Raw genomic sequence first — 23,638 nt, forward strand, 5'->3', positions numbered from 1 at the left:
CAAGTCAGCATAAACCTCATGCCAAAAACAAAAACGAAAACCATTTAGTGAATGAATAGTCCTCCCTCTTATCTGAGAAGAGTTACAAGAACATTTTGAAAAGAATGTACCCTTGTACGGTGCAAAATTATGAACCATGCAACCACAAGCACATTAGTCAAAGTACTCCAAGGGAATGTAGGACAAGCACTATTCTTCAAAAAGGACTAGCAGTCATGCACACCAGCCCTCCAGCATACTTTTGCAATCTTAGGTGGCTGCAAAAGCCCTTCATCTTAATAACTGGTTCTTAATGAAATTGCTAGTCATTTGGAGGCACAGTCAATCCAACCTTGATCTCTACTGTCTGAAAAATCACAGTTAAAAGTTTGGTAACTGTTGTCATTATTCCCAACAATATCGGCTCATTTCATTTTTAGTGACCATAGTAACTATTTTTTTTATATACATTTCCTTTATTTAACCAGGTAAACCCCGTTGAGATCTGGATCTCATTTTCAAGAGGGATCTAGGAAGAAGTCTGCAATACACAGCAACCTGGTTACAGAATAAAAAAAAAAGAAAAAGGTAACTAATGTTAACTCTTGTGCCCTGGTTTCTTTCAGCAGTAGTGCAGAAATGCATAATGTGGTAAACATAAATGTCCAGTGTCAGTCATATAGACCTACAACATTAGTACCTTGACAGATATTGTAATGCAACATAAAAGTGTGGCACCATTGGAGTGGAGCCTTTCACTCAATGGTCAGAATCTTTTAAAGAAAACTGTTTAATATACACTTGTTGAGGTTTTAATTTGTACCCACTTGCATGATGTTATAAAAGTTACTAGAAAAACCCTGCACTGTGAACAACCATCCTCCACTGTGAAGAGAGAAGTGCCGATCAGAATGAGGCGGCTATTAATGTTAATTCAATATTTGTACATTTGGTCAACACGGACTGAATGGCTTCGTTCACTTCCTCTGCTGCCTTTGCTAAAACTACAGGCAAACTATAATTTAAAACAGAGCAGAAAATTGGCATCACTGTTCACAACTTCTCCTTCTGTTTACTGATTGGCCCAGTAAAAAATCTACCAGTCACAATTTGAGTCCAGCGGGAGAAAATCCAGACTGTGCTGGATGCCAGAATTTTATTCAAGCACAATTGCACAACAAGGCAAAGGTCAGGCTAAGTCACTCCATGCTTCTAAAATTAGATTCAATCCTGTATGTTGTTTTTTGCCAGAACATATACTTATATGTACCATGTGATATGTGGATATATTTTGGAAGCTGTGCGTGTATGTGTGCGCACGTACCTTTGCATGCGTCACACTGGACTTGACCTCGAATGATGAGTCAGAGAACATGCCAACTTTTGCTGATTGCACTGAGAAGCTCACAGAGGGGGAGCCTACTTTTGTCTCCTGTAGAAGCCTGATTTATTCTTCAAGACGACTGATTGAGGCAAGTCACTCCTAATTCCCTGCTGGATGGCAACTAACAACTGCTGTCACATTAGTTTGGGGTGCAGTAGTAAAACTGTGGAAGGACTGGTGTGCAGCAATGTAACTCCATTAACTTTTGACAACTCTGGCTGACTAGTGTTTTGTTCATTCATTTTTCTTTCTTTACTTCTGTGGGCAACAACAATTTGAATAAGGTTGTTTAAGAGGATGAAACATAAACCATGAGGATGGAAGTTAAATCCACCTAAACAAGTTCAAGTCACAGAGCAACAACCCCATGACGCATTGAAATTTAGAAACATGAGTTAAAAAGGGTGAAAGCAAATTAAGCTTCGCTGCAGTAATTGAACTGAAGTGCACCACTTGTGTTTATCACTCTTTATGACCTGCTAAGCGCTCAGTTAGGTGCAGCTGGAGGTGTGTGGTGCTGCTACTCCTGTAAAACAGAAAAGACAATCAAAGTAGAACACAAAGTTAATAGAAAGAAAGAATGAAAAGACAGACCTTGACATAGACAAGAAATCTTAATTAAAAATGTTTTGACATTAGTGAACTGTTTACAGGAAATGGTCTGAACCTCTAATCTCAAATCATTATTATCAGTCATTGTTCACAATGTCTTGAAAAATAATTGTTTATGGTTATTCATGTTCCAACTTCAAGGTTTTTTCACTCAACAGCTCTGCTTCCGCACTTTGACAGAGCCATTTTAACATGTGAATAAGTCCTGATATAAATCATTCCACTCCATGTCTGACTGTATGTTTCGGGTTGTTGTCCTGCATGTTGTCCTTTATGCCAGTCCAAACCTCTGTAGCCTCCAGATTTATTTTAATTGCATGTTGTTTACCCATATCCATCTTCCGTTCATCTTTGACTTGTCTCTGAAAAACATCTCTGCACATCATGGCTTGTTTCACAGTTTGGATACCGTGCTCAGGGTTACTTGCATTATTATTCCCTTTGGTCTTTTACTAATAAGGTTTTTTTTTTTTTTTTTTTTGTTTTGTTTTTTGTTTTTTTTGTTTTTTTGCTATTCTTTAATAAAGGCCAAATTTGTGGAGTGCATAACTAATAGCAATGCTGACAGATTGTTCCACCTGAGCTGTGAATTTCTGCAGCTCCTCTGGAGTTTCCATTGTAGCTCTATACTCTGTCCATTTTAGATGAATTATTGAACTCTTCTCTGCGAGGTATTCATAACTTTGAAAACAGTTTTATATGCTAACCCTGTATTAAACCTTTGTACAACTTAATCGCTGATCTATGTGGTGTGTTTCTAGATCTTTGTAAAGGTGTTTATTCACCAAAGTTTCCCAGAAAACTCTGAGGGCTTCACCAAGCAGCAGAGACACAAGTGGACTCCATTTACACATAAGGTGACCTCTGAAGGTCATTAGTTGCAGTGGATTTCATGTATATACATGAGAACAAAGATGGTTGTGTATGTATCCAACTATATTAATATATTTTACTTGTATACTGTTTGCAAACTGTGTAGCCTTTTCCTTACACTTCATAATCATGCACTGTTTTGATCTACCACATGCACTCAAATATAACATATTTAAGTTTCTGGTTGTAAAAACAAGCTGACCTGGTGATCTAACACTCGGCCCAATAATCACAGCACTAGGGGGAAAAAATGGACACTAAAACATTCCTTTTCATAACCGATATAACCAATTTCCCACAGTGAATAAGTCAAAAATAATTATCACCACATGCACCAATGATGGCTGAACAAGTTTAGGCAAGGAGGCGTTTTGAGTCAATATACCTTCCTTCAAAATTCAAAGGAACTCTTCCCTGCCAGTGATTATTTGACCATAAATTACGCATCTCTCACCTAAATTACCGTCATCCATCTCTCTCCTGCTTAGCCCTGCACACACAAACACAGGCACCTACACACTCACGCACATACGCACACGCACGCAAAGTCCCTCACCATCACCTGCCTAGAGATAGAGCTGTGGGAAGGCATGTGTTTTTAAAAGCGCTGTCGCTGGATATTCTCTCGCGGCGTCTCAGAGAAGCTGTCTGCTGTTGCTCCTCTCTTCGAACCAGGAGTCTCCACTTCTCCACGAGCACGCCGCGGCACGTGTTGGTTGTGCGCGCCCGCACGTGCACGCACGCGCGCGCACGGTCAAAACCGAGTCACATGCAGCGGTTGGAGACTGAGCTTTGAGGGGCAAGGAGATGCAGCTTGAAACGATGCTCCACTTGTTTTACAGTGGCATTAATTCTACGGAAACAGTCGAGTGGAATGGATTCATTGTTACCTAAATATACACAGGAACCTGCAGCAGGTTAAGAGTGAGAAGACTGCTACGAAGTGGACGCATGTTAGATAGATAGATAGATAGATAGATAGATAGATAGATAGATAGATAGATAGATAGATAGATAGATAGATAGATAGATAGATAGATAGATAGATAGATAGATAGATAGATAGATAGATAGATAGATAGATAGATAGATAGATAGATAGATAGATAGATAGATAGATAGATACTTATTGAATCTGGAAAATACGTGCGTGCAGACCTGTGACGTCCCTCATAACTAATCACGCACATGTATTACTTGAACCACGCGTGAGCAGGCAGCGCACACGCTCTCAGAGGAAACGTTGCACTGCAGACTAGACTGACGTGACTCCACTGCTCGCTCTGCCTGCCCCCATGAAAATAAACCCTCCGCCAAAACTAGGGGCAAAAAAAGAGCCGTTCCTTCATCAACAGCTTGGATTTATGGAAAACATAAGCTTGTCCAAATTCCAATGGAATTGTATAAATTGCCCATAATAACGTCACTGTCCACCTCGTTTGTGTTTCTGTTTTGGTTCTTGCTGAAGTAAACGTCCCCTGATTTGTAGTCTCAACTTAGAAAAGCGCCGATGCCTACAGAAATATACGCCACGAATCATAAGCCCAGTTTTTTTTTTTCTCCCCCTCTCTCTTGCAGATGCACGCAGCTCAGCGCCGCTCGTCGTGCTCTGGCTCAGTCTGAAGCGGCGCGGCTGTAGCAGCAGAATATTTGGTTTATAACAGAGACACCAGCAGTTGTCTAGATGCGAAACGTGGGCTTTTAGGAGACGGTGAGTGATTTGCTGGGGGATTTTTGTCTTGTTGTTGCAGAGAATAGAAGAACATCCTCTTGCACTGGTGTAAACCAGGGTGAAAGCGGCGGAGATGCTTTCCTAAAAATTCTGGAGGTGATTTATTTTCCAAGCTTGTGCGCGCCTGTCCAAACCGCAACCCGTTTCGGTTTAAGTGTTATTTTGGCGTCCGTGTAAGTATGTGCTGAGAAAAGGCTGTTCATTTCCCTGAAGAGTCCATTTGCTGTCTTAGACGGTGTTTTAGTAGAATTTTATCTCGCTGCAAATCATCACGTACGAGTCACAGAGACAGAGTGATAATCTAGCTGAAAATGTAAGAGGATTTTTCTATCCAACGTCCGCTGGAAATAGATTAGGAGGACAGCAATGGAAGTTAAATTGTGCTGCATATAAAATGGGCGGGCTTGTCATTATGTTACATTGGCACGGTATATTCTATTTCATATTCTAATATGAAATAGTCTGCCTTATGACATGGAGATTTTCTGTTCGGCTTCGTCTTGGGAAGCGCAATCAGTGCATCCAACCATTCAGCGTTCATTAGACTAGATATGCTAGTTTGGCGAAACATTTCTGTTGCCGACAGACTGAGAGTTGAACTCACTACACAACCACCAATGAACAGTGAGAGAGACCTGCGCATATCGTCAGCAGCCGCTTCTCCAGCCTCAAGCTAAAATTCATCAGATCTGAGATCACAGAGGAAATTTTTCACATTCTGACCGGCTAGAAAAAAAAAAGACATTTGCAAAAAGTTGCAGGATATAGCCTAATCAGTGGACATCAAATGCACCCGGGTTCATCTGCTGTAAGTGATATTCTTAACATTTTGTGATTTTTTTTATTGAGCTAAAGAGATAAAGCGGGCTGGTTTCTGTTATCGGTGAACAGCGCAAGAATCGAAGCTGAGTTTTATTAAGAGGGATGGATGAGTTTGCCGCTGAAATTAGCACCGTTTAGCGGGGAGTATTTTATGGACGCAGGAGCGGCTCGATGCTTTAGCGGGGATGCTGCCTGGTTTCAGCACCGCGGACAGCGCTCTCCAAATAAAACAGCATCAACGCGCATTCAGTTAATTACTCCGCCACGCACGGATCGTCATGCCTGTATTTAGACAAGCCTTGCAGGGGATGTCAGTTGCATGCTAAATTTCCACTGTGCTTATGTTTGCTGAAATGTTGAATGTTTGTACAGGGTGACATTCCTCCCCTTCTGAATAACTTAAAAAGTGTGCTTGTGCGGGGTTTTTTCCCCGCACTAAATCCGATAAGCTTCCTCATTTTCCCATTGTTTTATCTGTGTCAACAAGGGGATATTTTATATTATTTTTATTATATTTTAACTGAGTATGTGGCCACCACCCACTCGTAGCACACCTTGAAGCACCACAAGCAAGTGTTGCCTGTGTGTCTGTCATTGCAAATTCTCGTGAATTTCTTGCCCTTTTTTCTATAAATAAGCAACTGGCCCTCTCGTGGACACACTGATTGCACTTTCCAATATGGATTCTGAATTTGCATGCATATTATAGCGCAGGGTGTCGCTTGACTATACTTTGCAGTCGGACTGACATCATGTTTAGGGAGAAATGACATGTTCGTTTCCCTTAAAGAAGAGGAATTTGGTTGGATGCCCGTTTTAATGCCTACGCTTCACATTGCAGAGTATTAGTAGAGGAGGCTGTTCACAGGTGCTACAGCCTCACACGGGGTGTATATGTGGTCGATGTTGTGTTTCCTTGTTATTTCCTCTTAATTATTCTGCGCTATGGATGCAGCCACAGGAGCATCTGTTGGACAGTCAGGGGCTCAGTCAGTATGACATTCGATAATGGTGCAAAATACTTGATGTTTGTATGAATCATATTTGAACATTTTGGATTTGGTACATTAGTTGTGAATGAATCTAGTCATAAATGTTTAGATTCGTAATCAAAAGGAGCAAAGTGACCTTTTCTGTCTACGCTTGCTAATTTGTTGACACTTTTATGTGACGGTACATTGGGGGTAATGGTTTACAGGCTCCATGTGACATGGCGATGATGTTCATTTTCCCTTTCTTTAATCTCCACCAGTGAAAGGTCCTCATATTTCAACTATGTGTGGACGGAGCAGGGTGGCCTCTGTGTGTCTGTGGACTTGTTTACTGGTCACAAGCAGCGTACTGACTGGGAAAAGGTGAGAAAATATTTTAATATATAAATGCACCTTATTGATGATCTATCAGTGTGAACACAGAAACATGCATGTTCATCTGCACATTGCTGAATTCTGGATTACAATTTAGTGTATAAATAATGCATGGATTTAATTTAAAAAAAAAATCTGGTTTACCCAGATTGTTCTGTATTTGTGAGAAATAGTAGATACTGTGGAAGATATTTCCAGTTACATTTAAATGGAGAAGTCAATTTTTGCTCAATGTGTGCCTCCTAAATGTCTAAAACTGCCAACAGTGATTCATCTAGCAGTTTTATATTCTACTATCTACATCAGTGCATGTTTTTACAGAATCTAATCACTATGCTTGTAACTAGGGCACACTCACAGGACACCTGCATGCTTATTATTGCCAAGGTAATAAGAAGTGCAACATAGGGACAAGAGATGATGAGCAAAAAATAGCCACTTTACTGTTGAATTGCACTTTTTTCTTGTGGTTCACTGGCTGTGTGGGACAACATCCACTCTGTCAGTTTTCAGACCTGGGCTATACGTAGGGTAGATGTTCCGCATTGCACTGAGATGTTTGCCATAGATTACTGCACATTTGTTTTGACAGCAGCTGCAGGGATAGCAGAGTCAATGTACAGACTCTCCATCTCAGTGTCAACATGGAACTGTTGGCTGTCAGCTACCTAAACAGACAAAAAAGAGAGAAAGAGAGAGAGAATTGGATTATAAATGACAGGGGTGAGATCCGTCGTGATGAGTCTACAACGGCTTTAATTTCTACACAATTCTAAGCCTAAGCGGACATTCGTTTTCCTGCAGATTTAAAATTGCTCATTGTACAAATGTGGACAATTTTGATGAGAAAATCGCTTACCACTCACATGAACAAAAGAAAACAACTCTAAAAGTTCAATTCTTCTTTTGAAGTAGGCTATGTGAGGGTATTCAAACTTTCTTCCTTTTTTGGTTCTCCAAGAGAAATCTGGCAAATGAATAGATCAGGAATTCCCTCACAGTTAAAACAGTAGAACCTAAATGGTGGTACGTTGATATCACCATTTATCACCAGCTGGCTTTGCTCAGCAGCTATACCACAAAAAGTAAATTCTGTGTGTGATATAGGTTTCAACTTGAACCACCAACCTGATTATGAAGACACTTTTAATACCATAAATACCACTGTGATATCTCATTTTTGTTTATAATCTGACCTACTAATTACAGCTGCTGCCTTCTTTTGAAATGTAATGGCTAGAAATGAAGGATCTTATCTGCTTTACAGAAGATATTCTGGTATCTTTCAGATGCTGCATAGTGACAACACAGAAACTGCAATGCAATTATCACCCCAAAGATTTTCTGTAAAAGCCAGTCCCCCATTTTCGAAGTCAGATGCACAGACTTACGAATACACCTTTGGGGATTTTGGCAAGATGTGATAATTGAGCAGACTAAGAGCTTTGCTACAGTATCTGGCTACAAAAGAAAATGTCTCATAATTAGATTTCTGGCTGACAGGAATGTGAAAGAAACAGTGAGTAAATGGACAGAGAGAGACTGGCAGTGAAAGTGTGAATAGCACTGTTGCTGTTCAGATGACCTGTAGATGGGGATGGTGTACAGTGGTTGGTGAGAGGAAGCCCCTATAACTAATAAAGATGTTTATCTTTCAAATCATACTATGTCCCTATACTTGTAAAATAATGTGAATTCACACCTTATATTTTTCATTTATCCATTTAGAAACAGGATGTGTGATTATTGCTTAAAAAAATAATAAAAAATTGTTTAAGTTTGACCAATCAGTATTTTAATCATTGTCATTGTAAACCTTAATTATGCTCAGTTTTTAGTGCTTTAACATAGATATACATATATTTTCATATTTTACCACATTGCAGCCAGAAACGTATTTTAAATGTGTGTGAAAAAGCAACACATGCAGAAACCAAATTACAAATTGTCTTCAGATAATTTGAAAAATGCTAATTAAGTATACAAAATCTAGTGGAATTAAATTCTACCACTGCAAAGCGTCACAGTGGCAGCATCATGCTGTGGAGATGCTTTTCTGCTGCAGTGTTGGTGGGACGAGTTAAATACAGAGTAATAATTAAAGAAAACCTATAAGAGGCTGAAACAGACTGAGGAATGTGGTGGAAGTCCACCAGTCAGCAACCCTAAAAACACAGCCAGGGCAACAATGACATGATTTCAGTCAAAGAACATTTGCATGTGAAAATGTCCTGGTCAGAGGAAAACCTAAGAGGAATTAAGACTCTGTGGTGAGACTCGAATATTTTCATTCATTGAAGCTCCTAATTCAATCTAATCTTAAGGTATTTCTTACTAACGTATTTTTTCTACTTTATGTAGATCTCCTCTGTAATGATAAATTGGAATATGAGGATCAACCCTTTAATAATTCTTTGTGTGCCTCAGTTTTGGCAAATTTAAATGACATCAGTGTGGTGGGGCACTAGAACATTGTGTTTAGTTTTATTTTTGCTGTACATTCCAAAGCTGCAGTTCATATTGTGTCTTTAGACATAATTATTATCCCAGACCTTAAACGGGATATTAAATATTCTTTGAATTTTGAGTGATGTAAGGCAGATATCTTCAGGGCTGACAAAGATCATAATTGCTCATCACAACTTTCATTTGATTTTCTTTCTTTACTTTATAATTTCCTCTGACAGAGGAATAATTGGGGGCAAAGAGAAATATGTGAATCAACCTTTTCTTTAAAATCCGCACGATATCTCTCATTTTGAAGCTCATGTTCAGAATGTTAATCCTGCAGATACTTTCGATTCAGAACTGATACCTTTCCCAATGTTTTTTCCCCAACTGCTTCTCTTCTATCTCGGTTATCTTAATCTTTAGTCTTCTTTGTTTTCCTATAGATTAATTGTCATGATTCTTCGCATGCTGTTGTGTCGCATTTTACACTCTTCCTTCCTTCCAGTTGCAGGTCTCTACTAACTAATCTTGATGACCTCCACTTCTCCTTGGTGATGTTCAGCTAGTAGAGCCTTTCTTCAAACACATCCTGTTGATTGCATAAGTAATCAGAGCAGAATCCCACTGGTTTGGGAAATAGGGAAAAGATTTGAGATACAATATATTGTTGAACATGACTGTTGGTTCACATATGCAAATATCTGGGAGCTTATTGGTCCATGTGTTTTAACACACTTTATGCACATGCTATCTCAGCCATGTCATATCCTGGCTTTTTGGTGCACTATGTAATTAGAGGTTGGTTTCCTGATTAGGAGAACAGTGAAATATTTATGCGGGGAGATTCGAGCCCTGCTCTCACAATTAGGGATCATGAGCATTTTCAGCATTGCTCTTAGCATTTTGTTTCATGTTGTTCAAAGAGCACATTCAGTGATGTGTTTTTCATTTGAAAGACCATATTAAAGTATAAATAATGTATTCTGATTTCTCTTTTTTTCACTCTGTGTCACTATTCTTTCTATTTATCGTGTCTTTAAACAGTTTCACATCCTTTGAAAAATAAAACAAACTAACATGCTTTATTTTAAAAAGTACAGAAATACTTTAAAAAAATAGATTTTTGCTCACCTAAGCGAATTTACTTGCAGATTAAATTCTCATCAATAGCATGACACTATGTACTACAGATTGCTGAGTAAAAAGCTGAAGAGATTTGGTATCAAAGAAATAATACTTTATTGAATAAGAAGCTACATAATAAAAAGGCATAAGAAAATTCAGATAAAATAATGCTGAATCTGATTTAGTTATGATTATTTGTTTTATACAGCAAGGCTCTCTAGATTATATATATATATATATATATATATTCCCTTCTCACCCACCGCGGTTATTATATCAAAAATAACTTAAAAGAAGCTTGAAGCTTTGAAAATGACTTGTGTCTTTTCAAGAAGCTTTTCTCTTTCCAACACTCCTGCTTTAGCACTTCATTCAGTTTGTAGCCATTCTTAGAAGCATTGGATAACAAGTAATTTGTATGATAAGCTCAGCATTTCCACCAGGTGTTTCCTACCCAATGGCAGCCTGTCGAAGCTGGGAGGGGAAGTTGGGGTGCACGGCAGGGCGGATATGTAGCTGGGGACTCAAGCTCCTAGGATGAGCTTTGGGTAAATAGGTGGTTCATTGTATGACCGTATACTTGGGTACCCTGAAGGTTTGCCATGGGAAAGTCATGGATTTGTCAAACATGCGTGAATAAATCTAAGCAACACTTCAAATATGTTTTTCATGAGAAAATAACATTATAACACAATATATATTTCAAAAAGTTGATTTTGCATAACATCCCCTTCCCCTTTTAGTATTGTGTTGAGGCATTTGAAATATCATCTGAGACTTCAATGTAAGCACCAATAGTCCATTTTATAGAACAAGTATTTCCTCAAACTAATAATGAAGTTATGTGATCTCTTGGTTACACTATGTAGGATTTACGTTAACAGGGATATTATTTAGTGTCATAGCAAACACAGCCAGTTTACTGAATATGTTTTCATATTGTGACTCATGGTTCATTGTGCATGCCAGCAAAATTCCCCTTGGTGTACTCCACAGTTAAAATAAAATCTTTTTGTCTTTGATATATGATATATGATTCAGATGAAGAGTTTTCTTGTTTGTTTTTCTGCCAGCAGTTTTGGCGTAGGTTTTTGACTTTAGCTGCAACTTTAAATCTTGTTCTTTGCTTTGGCAGCTCTGGGCAGAATGGCATGACAGACGAGCAGAAAGATAACACCACAGTGTTCACCAAAATCTTAGACAGCCTTCTTGATGGCTATGACAATCGCCTCAGGCCAGGACTCGGAGGTCAGTACAGCCAAGTCATTGAATAAATTCTATTGCTCATAAAAAGTCTATTATTTTTAAATATGCAAGTGTCATCCTTGAAACAGTTTTATTATCCTCATAAAAACAGCCAGAATAATACCCATGTGACTGAATAATGTGGATGTGGGCATGCTGTCAGTACCATTTGTTACCTTTAGCAAGAAAAAGTACCAGACTCTCATTATTTGGCTGCTGCTTTTCTGAAATTTTCATCAAGTCTGGACTTACACTATCAACCCGACACTGTCATCGTTTACTGCTGGCTTTATTCCATGTGTTGTCAACCACACATTGTTAGAGAGAAGCAACATGGCAGGAATGCTGGGAGTTTGAAAAAGAACATGAGGGAGAATAATAAAGAAATAAAGCAAAACTAGCAAGAGCATACAATATAAAGTGATATAATTTAGTAGGCATCAAACACAACAAAAAAACAAGCTTCTTAAAAGTACAAGTGTCTGGGGGAAGAAATTATGAATCACAACAGGCATCATTTACAAATCACGCTGTCACATTTCAATTTGACAGTCACATGGAGAGAGCTCTGTCAAACACACAAACACAAATATGTGAAGATGTGTTCACAAACATCTTCTTTGCCAGCCTCTTTAAACGAATTCCCCACCCACTGATCCTAAGCTAGCTATCAACATTATCGGAGGAGAGTGGCATGTTTTCCACCTCACACAATGTTATCAAGAGACCTATCGTCTGCTCAGGCAGGAATAGAGCTGATGCTGAGACCAGACCAATAAAAACAGAAATTAGTACCAAAATTCAAGGCAAAAGTTCTCTGTAGTGGTTAGATGTATTTGCCATGACAATTTAGTATCTGTTTTATTTTAATTGCATATTTGTTGTGCAATTGTGTATGCTAAAAATTTTGCTGACAAGTGTAGCCAGGTGGCATTGTATTAACAAGCAGTTTAGATGTAATGAATGCTACTGATAGACACTCACTCTGACAATTTCCTGCTTCAACAGAGCGTGTAACTGAAGTCAAGACTGACATTTTTGTGACTAGTATTGGACCAGTTTCGGACCATGACATGGTAAGGCTCGTTCCACCTTTGGAAATGTCACTTCTTTTCCCTGTGCCCTTCCTTAAACCCTCACAGCTGTTTCCTGATTTCTCGAGTCACAGTTATTTCTAAACTGGAAAATGTTGATTCATTTGTTAACTTTTGACCATTTATAGATAATGTCTCTCTTCTCAATTGCTACTTATTCAGTTGCGGGGAGAAAAAGTTCATTCTTTCAGTTATTTGGTTTAATACCCATGTGACATTTTCTAAGTGGAAACTAGTTTGTGGAATAAACTAGTACACCTTTAAACATTAAAGAAGATTTTTTCCATCTGTCGCCTTTCCACACCCTTCTCTGTTACCTCCAAGCTCCGTTTCAGTTCACACTAATTATCTTATAAGAACTATAGTGAAAGAAGGAGAAACAGCACAGAAAACAGGCTGTGAATTATTTTCTTATTCTTGTGGGCAGTCATGTGGGACCATTAAAATCTCTCTCAGCTGTAGTCATTAACTGGCTTGGAGATGAAGTGTCCTTCTAATTTTGCGTCCAGTGTCTCGTTTTTGCGATGAGTCCAATTTATATTACTCAGGGAAAAATATTACCTTAAGACAAAATCCAAAGAGTAATTTTTGCATTTACCAAACAATGTTATTGTAAATAGCTGGATTAAAATATACATATCCCATGCATGCATGCAATTGCAATTAACTATCCTGACAATGGCTTTCCAAACAAAAAATTGAAGGACTGGAAAGATAACCACACATATTACAGCACCAGGAGTAGAACAATGACTTGTAACAGCTGAGACATTAATTTTGGAAAACACACCAGTCATAAAACTACTGTATGTACCTCTCTCTGCTAAATCCTCCCTGTGTTTGCCATAGCAAGTTTACATGACTCAACGTTTTCAGCTGTCAGCTATAGGTGAAGTCAGGTAGAAGAGTTCTTCCGAACAGCAAGTATGCACTTTTGTTCACTTTGTGTTTTGTCTCTCTCTTACTCTCCATTCACTCGCAGGAGTACACCATTGATGTCTTTTTCAGACAGAGCTGGAAAGATGAAAGGTTAAAGTTCAAAGGGCCCATGGCCGTGTTGCGTCTCAACAACCTGATGGCCAGCAAGATCTGGACCCCGGATACTTTCTTCCACAATGGCAAGAAGTCAGTGGCCCACAACATGACCATGCCGAACAAACTCCTACGAATCACAGAGGAAGGCACACTGCTTTACACCATGAGGTAGGTTGATATAATCCACTGCTTTCACAAAGGATGTTTAAGTGTAATATCTATTTTATTTGTTGAAAAGATTTCATTTGAAACAGACAAATGCTTAATTTATTAATTGCTTTAAAGTAGATTATTTTAGGAACAATAGTTATATTCGAACCTTTAAGACAGTACAGAACCTAATGCACACCACTGACTTGTGTTAATATAAGACGGCACTGTATAACATTTGCTTCAGCGTGTTTAATAAGAGGGGGAGGAGAGGGAAGAAGCAGAGCCTGTATTGGTGTCACAGATGACTGAGATGAGGGTTAGATGGGAGATTAGTGTGTCACGGGTGGTCTGACACGCTGTTTTTCCACCAAGCATTCAGTAAACACAAGCTCAAAGCTCATGGAACTGGAACATTTCTGTTTGGGGGGAAAAGTGTTCAGCTTGAGTACGCACTCAGTGCTGATATAGTAAAAAATAAATATTAGTATGTTGCAACACGTTTTGAGCTGCTGTTTGGCTGTAACATTCACCATGTCTTCATTTTAAAGACTTTGGTGTCTTTATTCTATTCACCATTATAACTTTGAATTCACTTTGTGATGCTTTTTTCAAGGCTTACAGTGAGAGCAGAATGCCCTATGCATCTGGAAGACTTCCCTATGGATGCCCATGCTTGTCCCCTGAAATTTGGCAGCTGTAAGTAGCCTTTGCAGCCGAATACAACTCTACATTTAATGAACATACCAGATACACATCCCCTTTCATCCCTCACACACATTTAAATATGCGTGTTGCATGATGTGCCACTGCCTCCATATAAAGGAAAGGCAGTGTTCAACCTTTATAGACCTTCCAACATGTAGCCTGCAGTACCTTCTGTAATACTACCAGAGCATCACCAGCTGCTCACCCCTGACAGCTTCAACTGCCCTGCATCTTTCTTTTATAAACCCAGATTCAAATAGACTGGACTTAGAAATGGAAAATTGTAGAAACATGTAATGGAAAAATAATACAACCCATGTATAAGAAAGTATGATACGGCAAATGAGTGTTGGGAGGCAAGAAAAAAAAATAACAAAAACAACATGAGAACACTAAAGCAACAGAGACGTGAGCCATGCTACCTTCTTGGAATTCCAGCTACACAGCATGTGTGAGCGTCCCAAGCCTTAAATGCCTTTAAACTGAACTCACTTGCTAAATATTTCAGTGATGAGCTCTCTTCCTCGCTCTGCAGTCTGCAGCTGAGCCATCTTTTCCTCTGCAGTGGCCGAGCCACACTGCAGCTTTGACAGGTTGGGTGGCCAGAAGGGGAAAAAAAACTGACTGACTTTGCTGCTTTAAGGTCACGTTACTCTATTGGGACATTATTTTCTTATTTTGTTATAAGACAAGAGTGACAGGCTGTGGCGCAGCATAATGTGACGTCTCACATGAGAAGATGTTGGATGATAACAAATAGACAGGATGTAATTTTATGCTTTAATGGAAAATTGTTAGATAATATATGATTAGTTAAAAAAAATCAACTAGAAGTAAACAAAATGATAACTTTTTCACTCCATAGATGCCTACACCAGAGCAGAGGTGGTGTACGTGTGGACCAGAGGGGCTGCTCAGTCTGTAGTGGTGGCAGAGGACGGCTCCAGGTTAAACCAGTATGATCTGATGGGGCAGAGTGTGGATTCTGGTGTGGTGCAATCAAGCACAGGTATATTTCAGAATTACAAATGTTCCTGATTTTTTAAATTCATTTAAAATTTTTCACCCAGCTATTCTGAATTTATAAATAAGTGCTGGAAAAATTTACATTTTGCTTGTCTCTTGTCTTGCTGAAAACAGGAGAGTATGTTGTGATGACAACCCATTTCCTCCTGAAGAGGAAAATTGGTTACTTTGTGATCCAGACATATCTACCCTGCATCATGACAGTGATCCTCTCCCAAGTGTCCTTCTGGCTCAACAGAGAGTCTGTCCCTGCCAGAACTGTCTTTGGTGAGTTGTTGACTCTTTCCTGAACACCTGTGCCTACAGAAATGAGCCAATCAACACAAGGTTCCAAACTTGTTCCTGGAAATTCAATGTGGATGATAAAATAATGACACATCAAGCACTTGATCTTAAGTGCAGTAGGTTTGAGTATTGAACTGAATCAACTGGGGTGTCATTAAAAGAAAGACTTGAACGTAAATCAACCTGTTTGTGTCAGTTATAATGCTAGATATCATTACAGCTCTTACAGAAGGACCGGTGCCAATTCAGTGACTTAAAACATTCAGAGAGGCCTCAAACATTTTAAAAGTTAGATTTTATAATTATGACAACTGATTTTGATTGTATTGACTTATAATTTGGATCAAATAATTGGGATCCAACTATCCTTTGAGTTTTTTTATTAATGAAATTGATTCAAACTGGATTTGAGTTTAGACATGGTTCTAAATATCTGCATATAAATATGACCTCTTTGTAAAGTTAATTGAAATGGCATTTGTTGAAATTTGGTTTTACTCAGGTTGACATAAATTAAATTGATCTCAGCTGAATTCAAATTGAATATGTTTCAGATATATATATTTTTTATTTAAAATGTCTTTTAATGAAAGTAAATGTTTAAAGTTAATATTTACTTTAAACTAAGTTTTATTTTTGAGTCTATCTTAGTTCTTCAAAAGAAAGCTCTGAAAAATCTTCATCAGTGGGTTATATATATATATATATGAGTGTGTGTGTGTGTGTGGGGTGTGTGGTGTGTGTGTGTGTGTGTGTGTGTGTGTGTGTGTGTGTGTGTGTGTGTGTGTATTTATGTTTTAGGTTTGAATCTGCCATTCTTTCATTTGATTTGCTAATTGTGTCTGCCTCAAATATTGCATTTACTTTGATCACCCACTGTGATTTGTTGCAAGAATCTTTAATTTTGGTCTGGTTGTTGAAATCATCTCATCTGATGAAAAATACTCCTGAATGTCATGAGGCGAATAGATTTTCACCACTTGTATAAATTAGAATATATTGGCATTGCTTGTTCATTAGCATTTGCTGCAGAGTGAAAAGCCCCTTTTAGAGACTGATGCAAGGCTTTATTTTTTTTGCAAGTGAGTATTTCTTTTTTTTTCAAAAATGCAGTTGACCCATTGTAGACTTTGATGCGTCATAATATCAACTTTGATTACCTTCTTGGTTACAGATTTGGGAAGACAGTAAGCTGTGAAATATTGAAATACTTTATCGCTTTAGAAAATGTTTTCTATCTTGCCAAAATTTTGGAAGCCATGAGTGGATTTGCTTAGCCAAGCATGGTGGCAGGAAACCGGGGGAAATGGTCAGTGAAGCAGTAAACACCTTGAATGCATCATGGCATGCTGTTTTTCATTTGCTGATCTTGTGCGCAAAGATATTTCAGAGGGCACAGTAACTTCTTGGAGCAGAGACAAACCGTGTTATTAATGCAACTCCCCAAAAGCTAATAGGTTTGTTTCCAAATCTGTCATAACAACAACAAAAAAAGTGTTAAAGGACATAAAAAAGATTAATAGGTCAATTGTTCCCTGCCACCAATCTTACTACACAATATTTCTATCCTCTTGTGTTCTGTTTTATGTTTGCTCCAATGAGGTGAAAAGAGTTGTAATGAGTTGTGGCTAGCTGCAGTAGAATTTAAGAAGAGCTCAGAATGAATTTAGAATTATGTGCCCTGAATGGAAGATTACAAGTGTGTATGTGAATTTGCCTGTCTGTGCGTGTTTTTGCTTGTGTGTGCATATTGCTTGGTTAATGTGGATGTGTGTTTGTATGGAATTAGTCGCTTTGGATATCTGGTGTGTATTTGTCTGTCTGTCACAGTAAGGTCTTACATAACACCATCCAACTGGAAAGCTCTTGCTAGTCTGCAGCATGCTCTACAGCAGCAAAGAGCAGCAGCAGCCGGAATGTCCTTGGGTTACCTCACCCTACGCACTTCCTTCTACTTTTTTCCCTCTTCCTTTCTCTTACTCACTCCTTCTCTCTTCATATTCTCCTCATTAATGCCCATGTCTCCCATGGCCTGCTTCTTGAAGAGTCTCCTTGAATTGTTTCAGAACGGCCATATATTGCTACACTGCCGACTCCTGTATGTTTGGCATTCTTCTCGCAATGTTTTAATATGTGTTTGTATGAATTGAGGTGTGTATTCATGAGTGTGTGTGCTTGTTGCATGTGTGCCACAGCTTTCTACCTGCAGTGCTTGCCACGTGTCGAGGGGAAATGAGGATGGCCTAGATTAGATTCAAACTATCTAGGGCATGTATGTGTCCCCCATGCTATCAGGACTGGTCGTGCTCCATGGGATTACATGCAAAACGTGTTCACGCATGCATCTAAACACAGACAACACACCTGCTCTGAGCTGTATAAACACATTAAAACTCTTCTGAGTGTGTTGTTTTGTTTTGGGTATTGACTGATTGGATATCTTTAAATATTTTTACGCAGTGACCTTTAGTGTATTGTAGTCACATACACAAAATCTAATGGATTAATCTCGAGGGTTGTTTGCTTGATGTACGGTGTGTTTAGCATACCCTTTAGTCTGATGCCACTTGCTGAATGAAATTCAGTGGAACCACTTGCCTTTGAAGGCACCTAATTAGTAAAGTTTAACTTAATTTCTGTGTAAAAAATGACTTGGACCATTATTTTAGGAAGGTGCTGATAAGCTCTTAGAGGAAAGATAAACAGGAAAACATCAGAGCATCAATGTAAACATGATACTTGCACAGTCTTTCAGTCTTTTTCCTCAGTTGTTTTTATTATTAACTGCATAGGTAACAAGCAACTAAAACCCCGGTAATATGCTCAATTAAGTCATTTAAATACTGACATCTTTGGCAGATTATTGTAAATGATTACAGTGGGGAATAAATAATGTTGAGTGCAAATAAAGCATAACACATTCATAACTTTATTCTGAAGTGGCTCCTTTTTAGTATGAATTTATTTCAGCTTTTGACAGTTAAGCACAATGTTGTGTTTACTGACCCATACTGAAATGTAAGTTGTCACGTTATCAGTATTGCTGAGTACAAAGATAACAGAGGTTATTCTACCTCATCAGGATCATGCATCTATATGTTATATAGTCATAACTGTTCAGCATTTATTACTAACTTTAGAGTTAGACCATCAAGCAGATGCATAAATGTGAAGTATGGTGTAAATGGGACACATCCCAACCAGAAGTCTCTCCAATAATCCTTTAGTCATTTTACTGAACAGAGCTATTGAGCTGGAAGTGTTTTATAAGATATAACAAAGTATCCTCAACTCAACTTGACTCATCTTAAAGTTTTCCATAAACTTTTCATTGTGTACTGATTTAGGTGAAGTGAGATAATCTTGGTGTTTCTTTGTCTTAGCTTTTGAGCCACCAGCATACAGAGTGCTATAGACCAGGATCAGCACAGTGAGCCATGCCCAGTCACATAAAGTGTCCTGGGATATAGCAGGGAAATTCCACAAAAACAATACAAGAAGGTAAATAGAAACACGAGGGTAATGTGTGATCCTGTCTTTATAAAGATTGCACCAATACAAATAGTTTTTTTTAACATTGTGTTCACTGTAGGAGAAAATACTAAACTGCAAAGACATGTGGAAGTCATTTTTCCTACTGCCACCTATTCACAACTTTGTTTCGTGTTATAATTCCTGCACACCATCAACATTTATTGCTCAGTTTGCCACTACTACAAATAAATAACCACTGTCATGTTGTAAGATTTTCTATTACTATAGAGGTGATTGGGTGTCCAAGTCTGACAAAGAAAAAGCAATAATATGAACAAATGTACGACTGAAATGACTGTTTAAATTACATTATTTTTCTATAAAACAAAGGCTATGCACATTTTTTTTCCCCTGAAGCCTGCCCTTTAGATGAATAGGCAATTTAAAAACACAGCAATGGGTAAAGTTATCTTATTTATCACAGTGCCGATTAAGAGACTGATTAGTTCATAGCTATTTTGTTGTAGTGGAAAACTGTTTGCAATTTATTTACTTGGAGTCTAAATGAAACCAGAAAGGAAACAGCCATTGATAGTGCTGATACGATGCTCTCCATCCTCCTAACTCTCTCCCTCCCTCCCTTCTTTCTTCCTCTCTGTTTCTCTGAGTCTGAGCTGTCATGGGGGCAGGGCTTGGAGGATTAGCTTGATTCTTTCTCTTTCGGTTTAAAAGCGATTGGCTTGGGATTTATTGACATCCATTTTGCTGCTTAATGTATCTGCTCATTAAGCAATAGTACCTTGTGTGAGAGTTTGTACTGAGTGTGTTTGTATGCATACACTCATCTGCACACATTTGTGAACTGGACATGTTTGTGTTGCTGCAGCATGGTGGTTATATGTATATTGTTGCACTTGGTAAGTCATTGACTTTGTTAGAAGTGCTGAGGAAAGTTTGTATGCATCTTTATGGATGATTTACATCCTGCAGTTGTGGTGCCAACACGGTTATTTAATCACCTGCCAATCAACATGTCACTTTATTTATTATTTTCCCATAAGCAGAGATGATGCAGTGATGCTTAATGTAATTGACCTCAGAAACAATCTTTTTTGACACTTATGTTATTGACAAAGCATGGAGTAGAGACAGTACAGTGAGAATGTTGACAGATATCCAACAAAGATCAGTTCCCTCCTGAGACAGATAGATGGATTGTAAATAATCCACTTGACAAGTCCCCACAGAGCAACTATGATCATTGAATGACTTGATGCAGTCTACTGGGTTTCCTTAGAAAGAAACTGTTTTCAAATACTTTGAATAATTAATTTAGCTTACTGTACGGTTTGATAACAAGGATCAGTTGAAATGAATGTATGATTAAATTGAATGGCTTTTTGTGAAGAACCTCAAGACATCTGCCGTGAATTGGCACTGTATAGATAAACTGAAGTGAATTGAATTCACCCGCTTCATTAAATTCAATACTAAAGTGGTCATTATGAAATAATAATGTAAAAATCTCAAATTATTTAATCAGTCATCTGTCTAAATGTTATGAAGTTCACCAAGCTTATTACCAGGGCTTTGTCTGTAATTTAAAGCAACTTGCTCTCTGAAATGTGTAAAATAATACATGTCAATAGTTAAAAGTACTTGAAAAGTCAGCTTATTTCAGTAACTGAATTGCAATAAAACATATTTGTTATTGCACCTATAGTGGTATCTTTCAAATGTTAATTTGTGTAAATGTTGATAATTGTCACTTATAGCAAATGAAAATCCAAGATGCCAATAAAAAAAAAAAACACTGAATTATTTGAATCTCACCCTAAAAAATTATGGGGAATAACTGACATTCCTGTTAATGTCATCAACACCCCTCACAAGGAGAGTAAGTCACTAAAAATAATTATTTAAAATAAGCAGGCTAGCCAGTGTGACTTGTATCTGTACCACTTTTATGACCATTAGTCTAATTGACTGCACTAAGACATTCCTCCTGGCTCTGATTGGTTGTTTTTGACAGGCAGCTGTATATTTCTGCAAATAGCTGTAAAACCACAGGAAGGAATTAGAGGAGCTTGATTTTTTTCACTGATCGTCTCTCATGATATGCTGTCAACACATAGTGATAGCTTTAAATATATACCCAAACACCATGTTGTTTATAAAAATTAGCTCCTGCAGATTTAAATGGAATATAACCCAAATTGACTGAGTGCTATTACCCTCTTCTCTTGTTACCAGAGTATTGCTCAAGTTGCTATGTCATACATATTAATATACGTTTTTGGCAAGCAAAAAGGATAGTGAACAAAAACATTACGCAGTGTCAGTGTCTTTGGATTCTCCATCTAGAAGTTGGGTCAATATCATCATATATCAGGTGAGAATATTGCTGCCAGGGGAATAGAAAACAACTTGGGTTTTGATAAATCAAATGGCACATCTGCATATTGGGGTGTTATGAAGTCATGTTTATATTTTATGTATCTCTCTGATATCTAGATTGATCAATGGTTAGAAACAAAATCTTGTTTCTTCACATCCTTCCACTTCTTCTGGGTAGTAAAAGCTGTTGCGTTATTCATGAATAAACTAGATGTGTATTTTCATTTTTAAATCTTAACATCTGCACCATCTTTTGTGCCAGGTCTTTCCAGAAACATGACTTATGTCACACAAAGAAGATTGGGTATGCTTTCAGTCAGTAGGCTTTCCGCTCTACTGTTGTACTTTTGACCCACATTTTGATTGTCATGTTTGATTGGTTGTTTTCTCAGTCAAAACACTGTTTGAAAGACACTTCTGCTTGGAACCATTGAGCGTGACAAAAATACAAAGACATTTTCCTGAAGCCTTGCTCTCGCTGACAGGGCTTCGCCTGTGGTTCCTCTCTGATGCAGGGCCTGGACATTTCTTTGCTTGCTTGAGATTTGTCAGATTAGCAGAAAGATGTTATTTATAAGGGTTATGACGAATGGCCTGAAGTTTTAAAAGATAAAATAATCAACAGCTTCAAGAAAAAAGAAAAACTTTAATCCCTATTCAGAAGATTCATTTGATCTTGGGTACAATTTGTGATCAAGGTGACTTTAATGAATTTAAAGTACTTTCATATTTCAGATAGTTTGGCAATGATGGTTCATTAGTCTGATTATTCTTACTGTCAGTTACATTTCTAAAGGTTCCACCTCATTTTGTCAACAAATGAGGATCAAAATGTTATTTATTTGTGACATAATCCATCTTTGCTTCTAAGCAGTTATATAAACCTTTTTCTTGTTTGGAACAGTGCTGCCAGTCAAACCTAACAATATTGTTCCTTCCATTGTGATTCATCATTTCAGTATTGAAATGGGATTTTATTTTGCACTATTTTTTTCCATGTCTTGAATTTTTTTTAATTTTTTTGCTTTTCTAAAGTGAACATGTAAATGAAGCCCAAAACTTGGCTAACAGACATTAATCATAGGCATTTTGCTTCAGTAAAATATCATTTTAATGGACGAAACTCTTGTGAATCCAGCAATATTAAGACTCATTTAAATGGGTCTAGATTACTAGATTTCATTGAAATCAACCTCGAAAGCCTCGCTGTTACTTGCATCGTGTCAAATAGTTATTTAAAAGCAGCTCTTGAGACGTGTTTTGATGTATTGATTGGCTCGTGCTCCAAATGATTCTCTGATCAGACACGAAGGGAATCATTGTCCCTCACACACTTTTCCACATGTCTGCAGAAGACTGTGCTCTCACAGCCCCCATACACACTGTGTCTAAACAGGAACCCTTATTATTTAATGTACTGAATGAATATATTATCCTTATTGCTAAATCATAATCTTCTCCTTTTCCTTTCCTCTCCATCTGTGGTAAACATTGCAGAAAATAGGATCCTTGTTTCCATGACAACAGAGCCTGTCAAACACACAAAGTATATGAGATACTACTGTAAGAATGACACCACTTTTAAAGCAATAATAAAATACCAAGTGGAGTGGTGGTGTCTTCATCGTTCTCCAATTAAATTTCTGTTTCAGTGGTAAACAAGCTGAAATGTTGGCAGTCTGGTCTCACTGCTAATTTCTCACATCCAGCTTCTATATGGACACACAACGTCCAGTGGAAAAGAGTGTATGTTTCAGTCAATCTTCACTCAATCAAATATTTACATTTTATTAGTATTTGGCTTTAAATTCAGCTGAGAAAAGCCCAGATGTATATCAACTGTTTAGTTTAAGAGACAAAATGTTCAAATAAACAGGAA

At 37.9% G+C, this 23,638-nt stretch overlaps 1 protein-coding gene across 2 annotated transcripts in view; it reads left to right on the plus strand.

The window, feature by feature from the left end:
* Window positions 1-4,435: 4,435 nt before the first annotated feature.
* The window catches only part of gabra1 (gamma-aminobutyric acid type A receptor subunit alpha1), a 28,168-nt gene continuing 8,965 nt past the window's right edge, over window positions 4,436-23,638 (plus strand). The window contains exons 1-8 of one of the 2 annotated variants that reach the window (XM_055051563.1): window positions 4,436-4,559; window positions 6,655-6,757; window positions 11,481-11,593; window positions 12,599-12,666; window positions 13,667-13,887; window positions 14,486-14,568; window positions 15,443-15,586; window positions 15,718-15,870. In XM_055051563.1, the coding sequence (XP_054907538.1) occupies window positions 6,678-6,757; window positions 11,481-11,593; window positions 12,599-12,666; window positions 13,667-13,887; window positions 14,486-14,568; window positions 15,443-15,586; window positions 15,718-15,870 (862 nt within the window). In that variant the 5' untranslated portion in view covers window positions 4,436-4,559; window positions 6,655-6,677. Of the gene's footprint in view, window positions 4,560-4,659; window positions 5,389-6,654; window positions 6,758-11,480; window positions 11,594-12,598; window positions 12,667-13,666; window positions 13,888-14,485; window positions 14,569-15,442; window positions 15,587-15,717; window positions 15,871-23,638 lie in introns of those variants that run through there. The other variant, XM_055051564.1, reaches the window with a different exon arrangement.

Source organism: Poeciliopsis prolifica, unplaced genomic scaffold, assembly GCF_027474105.1.
Source record: "Poeciliopsis prolifica strain line A6 unplaced genomic scaffold, Auburn_PproV2 SCAFFOLD033, whole genome shotgun sequence".
In the NCBI taxonomy this organism is placed as follows: Eukaryota; Metazoa; Chordata; class Actinopteri; order Cyprinodontiformes; family Poeciliidae; genus Poeciliopsis; species Poeciliopsis prolifica.